General features: G+C 45.3%; 1 protein-coding gene across 1 annotated transcript; it reads left to right on the top strand.

Annotated features, from left to right (window-relative positions):
- The first annotated feature begins 2,009 nt into the window (after positions 1-2,009).
- On the top strand, positions 2,010-2,945 carry LOC137533464 (olfactory receptor 5AP2-like). The gene has a single exon (XM_068254848.1). The coding sequence runs from the start codon at positions 2,010-2,012 to the stop codon at positions 2,943-2,945; it is 936 nt and encodes a 311-aa protein (XP_068110949.1).
- Positions 2,946-5,531: the final 2,586 nt, after the last annotated feature.

The following is a 5,531-nucleotide window of genomic DNA, read 5'->3' as shown; positions in this document are numbered from 1 at the left end:
GCGTGTTCACTAGCGGGAGTGCGCGCTACAGCGATCGGGAGCGCAGGCAGCGGCGGGAGCGCAGAAAGTACGCATTTCTCCGTCCCTGGGGGTGAAAGGATGGAAAAAGGGACGGAGAAATGCGTACGGGCGGGGGGTAAAGTGGCTAATATAGAGTATTAAAAAAAAGTTGTTTTTAATTGATGGTGTTCCTTTAAATTGAGTCAATTAAAGCTTCTACCAGCTCGTTAAATAACTAACCACCAGCTAATTTATTGTAATGGTATAGGTAGGTACCTATATGGCTAGAAGGAGCAAGCAGTGAGGCTTGTGTAATGGTGCTGCTCTTTAAGAATCCACCTCAGTGGCCATGAAATCTAGGATAAAGACAAGAAATAGAGCGCACTCAGAGGACCACTGGTAGAAAAGGCAGGAATGCCTGGAGTAATCTCACCTTAGAAAGTTGCTGGCAAGCCTGTACAGGTTTGTCCAGCGGCTGCACATGTGTCCCTCTGGCCGGGGACCAGGCTTGGCAGTGTCCAGATTCTCCTCAGTAGGCAGCCAGGGCTGGTATCTGTGGTTGCAACTTTGCAGGTCTCTGCCTGGACGGACTGTATGCAAGTTCTGCACTATGTGGCCAAACCACAGGCTATGGCAGGTTGCACTAGTGCAAAGTGTTATGCAGTAATGAGGATGTCCAAAACTCCCTGTTGCTCTTTGTGACTGTATAAACAGCTCGCAGGCAATTGGGAGTAGTGATTAACACTTCTCAATGTAGTAGTGCATGTAAGAAAGGCTGTGGCGGCTGCCACGTGGTATAACAAGGTTTATTTGCTGCGCGCGTTTCAGGAGGTCATCCTCCGATGCGGAACTTGCATACAGTCCAGATAGAGATCTGCAAAGATACAACCACAGATTCCAGCCCTGCCTTCCTACGGAGGAGAATCTGGACGCTGCCAAGCCTGGTCCCCGGCCAGAGGGTTAGATGCGCAGCCGCTGGACAAACCTGTACAGGCGTGCCATCAACTTTCTAAGGTGAGATTACTCCAGGCATCCCTGCCTTTTCTACCACTGGTTCTCTGAGTGCGCGCTATTTCTTGTCTTTATCCCAGATAATTTATTGGACAGCCATCTATGATAAACCTATTTTTTTCCCATCCTGGGTAAAGGTCACTAGCTGTAAGTAGTAGGAACTTATTTCTATAAAAATAAATGATTGTAGGTAGTAATCAAAATAATAACACTTATATTACCTTTTGTTGTATTTTTGCTCATGCGGTTACTCAGACCTACATTCAAAGCACATTAAAACAGGTGCAAAAAAAGAGGATATTTTAAAAGTTCAATGACTTTTCGTCTTTCAGTAATATGAGTCATAGCTGGGGAAAAAGTTTAGGCCATCTACAGTGCTTTCTTTTGGGCTTCTGAATAACTGTGCAAACACTACCGAATGAAAGGTACCAGGGAATATAAAATCAAACACAATTGTCCAAAGGACTTGGCCCTATGGGTACTTAAAAAGCAGTAACTTTTATTGTCAATACTGAATAGTAAAAGGGAGTAATTCATGTGAGTAAAAAACCCCACTGTGAAGGTCTTACAAATAAGACTACCAATGTGATGTCTGCAGGGGTCTTGGCTTATCCTCCTCCACTTAATGTTACGTATAGTAGTGGGGTGTAGCAATCTCGGAGATAAAATTGGTATACTTCAACAGTTAAAATGACTGGGGTGATTGTAGAGTCAAACCCAGTAGGTATGTCTATCAATACTGGTGTGCTCAGAGCCTTCCGAAATCAACCCCACACATCAATAGCTCAAATGGGAGATGTTACATAAATGTTCACAAGGAGTGCACGGTGCTGTACATAAACTTTGACATGGTCATGTTTCACCAAAAAGGCTTCATCAGAAAGTGCTATACAAAATATACAGTAGTGTACCAATCACCCTATTTACATCATATTTACATTTACATCATCCCCCCATATTAGCTAGCCCCAGTCAGGGCTTCTGAATAACTGGACGGGATGGAGAACCTTAATCAGACATCAGTAAGAAGATTCATCCTTCTCGGATTCTCCACTGTTCCTGCACTGCAAGTTGTCTTCTTCATGCTCTTCCTTTTGATGTACATGGTAACCTTGTCAGGAAATCTTCTCTTGATCACATTGGTAATCCTACATCATGCATTGCACACTCCCATGTATTTTTTCTTGAGTAACCTTTCAGCTATTGATATTTGTTTCTCAACAACCATAGTTCCCAAAACCCTTGCTAACACGTTGTCTCTGGATAAAACGATTTCTTTCTTGGGATGTGCAGTCCAGATGTACTTCCATTTGGCTCTAGGTGCCACAGAGTGCTTGATTTTGACTGTGATGGCTTATGATAGATACAATGCCATATGTAAACCTTTGCAGTACAACACGGTAATGAACCCAAAAGTCTGCTTATACCTTGCTTCTGGATGTTGGGTTTTGTGCTTTTTACATGCTGCAATCCATGCCATTCTAACGTTCCAGCTTCCATTTTGCAGGTCCAACAAGGTCAACCATTTTTTCTGTGAGATGCCGCCATTGTTCCGACTCTCTTGCAGAGACACTTGGTACAACGAAGTTTCTGTGTACATTTCTGGTGGCTTCAATGCTCTTTGTTCATTTTTTCTTACTCTTGTGTCCTACATTCATATCCTCTCCACCATCATTAAGATACACTCTACCACTGGACGCCATAAAGCTTTCTCCACCTGCGCTTCTCACCTGACTGTTGTGACACTTTACTATGGCACCATATCATTTATGTATCTGCGTCCTCAATCCACTTACTCACCAGATCAACACCACACGGGTTCTATCCTGTACACAGTGGTCACACCTATGTTGAATCCCATCATCTACAGCGTACGAAACAAAGAAATTAGAAAGTGCTTGCAGAAGACAATGAAAAGCATAGTATATACCTAATCAAATAAATGAAATGTTTCTACAGTAGAGTCTAAGTTATTCAGAACTCAACTAACCAGAATAAATCACCTGCAGTACTAACAGTGGTGAAGGCTAACTACTTAGGCTGTTGTTTGTAGGCTCTGCTGTGTTTAAACACTGGCTTCCACAGCTCCCCAAGGTTAATATGCTTTCAATTACTGAATTTTAACATTTATTACAGAGTTCATGGTATGTATATAGAGTGGGATATTGTACTGTATTCATTAGCTAGGCCTATTTTTAATATTTAGTCTCAAGCAACCAAAAAGTGCTCTTATCCAGCATTAGCCAATCCCTGTGGGTGTCGGATAGCCGAGACTCTACTGTATTAGGTCTTGCAAGTTGCTGCAGTCTAACAACTGTGACAAATCGAGGCTGATTACAAAGCTTATCTCACTTTTACTTATTTTTTAATGCAACTATAAGGAGGGGCAATTATTTAACCACTTGCCGACTGCACACTCATACCGTGCGGCGGCACAGTGGTAGCTGGAGGACCAGCTACGCAGATCTGCGTCGCCAGGTGCCTCCCTAATTAATCAGGAAAGGCCGCTCGCGCGAGCGGCCATTTCCTGTTAGATCACGGAGCGGGTCTCCGTGAATAGCCAGACTAAATGTAAACGCAGGAGACATTTGTCTCCTTTGTTTACATTGAACGACGCTGCTGCGCAGCAGTGCCGTAAGGCAGATCGGCGATCCCCGGCCAATCAGCGGCCGGGGATTGCCGCCATGTGACAGAGGACATCCTGTCACAGGCTGCACAGGACGGATAGCGTCCTGTGCAGTCCCGATCACCAGGGGGGACAGGTAGGAGAGGGAGGGGGGGAATTTTGCTGTGGAGGGGGGCTTTGAGGTGCCCCCCCCCCCCCCGCAAACCTCAGGCAGGCAGGATCGATCAGACCCTCCCTGCACATCATCCCCATAAGGGGAAAGAAAGGGGGCAATCTGATCGCTCTGCATGCACCCTGATCTGTGCTGGGGGCTGCAGAGCCCACCCAGCACAGATCACAAAAAATAGCGCTGGTCCTTAAGGGGGGGGGGGGTAAAGGCTGGGTCATCAAGTGGTTAAGGGAATCTGAAGTGAAGATAGACTTATGATATAATGATTTGTATGTGTAGTACAGCTACAAAATAAAAAATTAGTAGCAAATAATAGAATCTCATATTATTTCCAGTACAGGCAGAGTTAGGAAACTTCACTTTTTTCTATGCAAAAGAGCTTCCCTGAGCTCTCTGACTAATTTAGTCAGAGAGTAGTGCTATTTTCTGAAGCACATACATCAAAGAAACTGTGAAAGACAACTTCAGATAAGGTTTTACTGCAGAGAAGTTCAATGGGTCATTAGCTCTGCTCGGTTTCATAGTTTAAAATGCAGAGTGTAGTTTGTAAACTGCAAATATTAGAGAATGATGCAATGTTATAAAAAAAAGCTATATGTGATGATTTGCTCAGCTGCCTGTGCAGGCAGCCAGCCTTTTGACCATTGTGTAGGTTTGCATGCTGCAGGACTCTGGAAAGAAGAGCTTCTGTCAGTTTTGCAGCTTGTGCTTGCAGAGGAATTTGCATACGTTGTCATGCAAATTGCCTGGCCACATTCATTGGAGGCGTGTACTATAAGTACTATGTCTTTCCCACAATGCTTGGCTGTTCATAAGGATTTCGTCCTATGTAACACTCCTGGTGGGGTGTCAGCCTTGCTCTCTGTTTGAACATCAGCTTAGAGTAATTGCTGAATCTGCGCTAGGCAGATTTCCCTAGTGCAGTTAGGATTGTATTATCTGTATTGCCTGTTCTGTCTTGTCTTGCTTGTTGCCATTGTCCAGTCCCAACGGTGGTCGACAGGAAATGGTTCTGATCTCTGTTCTTGGAGTATAGCTGGTGCAGCGGTTGCTACCAGCTATCTCTTCTGTTCTGTCTCCTAGGATCGCGCTAGCTACTTTTCGCTAGCGCTGGGGATCCTTCTGTTCTGTCTCCTGGGATCGCGCTAGCTACTTTTCGCTAGCGCTGGGGATCCTTCTGTTCTGTCTTCTGGGATCGCGCTAGTCACTTTTCGCTAGCGCTGGGGGATCCTTCTGTTCTGCTACTCTGTACTTGGATCGCGCTAGCCACTTTTCGCTAGTGCTGTGGATCCTATCTCTCGCATGTCCCTGTTTTCGTGTGTCTGTCTGCTACGCTTGCTGGAGGCTCGGTGAGGTAACCGTTAAGCAAGCGCTCGCGTCCTCTGTTTCATGTTTGTCTGTTAATGGTTAGTTAGGCGTGCTTGTCTCTATTGTGCTTATCACGTGGAGACCGCGCATAACCGCATGCGCTGTTGCGAATGAGTGCGGTGTTCGCGGTTAGCTAGCGTTTGTTGTTTTCCATGTCTCCTCATTGTATTATTTGCTGTGCCTTTGCTAACCTCGTATTCTGTCCTGATCTGCCTTGTGTCTCGTCTGGCGATCGCACCTCTCGCGATCGCGTTCCTATTTCATATCTGCTGTTGTGTGTGTGCGGTCGCGGGGTGGCGACTGGATTGGCGCACACACATACAACCTGTCCCTTTGCTCATTCTCATTCGCAATCGC

The sequence above is a fragment of the Hyperolius riggenbachi genome, chromosome 9 (assembly GCF_040937935.1).
Source record: "Hyperolius riggenbachi isolate aHypRig1 chromosome 9, aHypRig1.pri, whole genome shotgun sequence".
NCBI lineage: Eukaryota > Metazoa > Chordata > Amphibia > Anura > Hyperoliidae > Hyperolius > Hyperolius riggenbachi.
The sequence above is the reverse complement of the archived record's forward strand: the minus strand, read 5'-3'. Positions and strand labels throughout refer to the sequence as shown.

Coding starts and splice junctions, on each gene's coding strand:
- LOC137533464 (XM_068254848.1), top strand. CDS start 2,010: ATGGAGAACCTTAATCAGACATCAGTAAGAAGATTCATCCTTCTCGGA.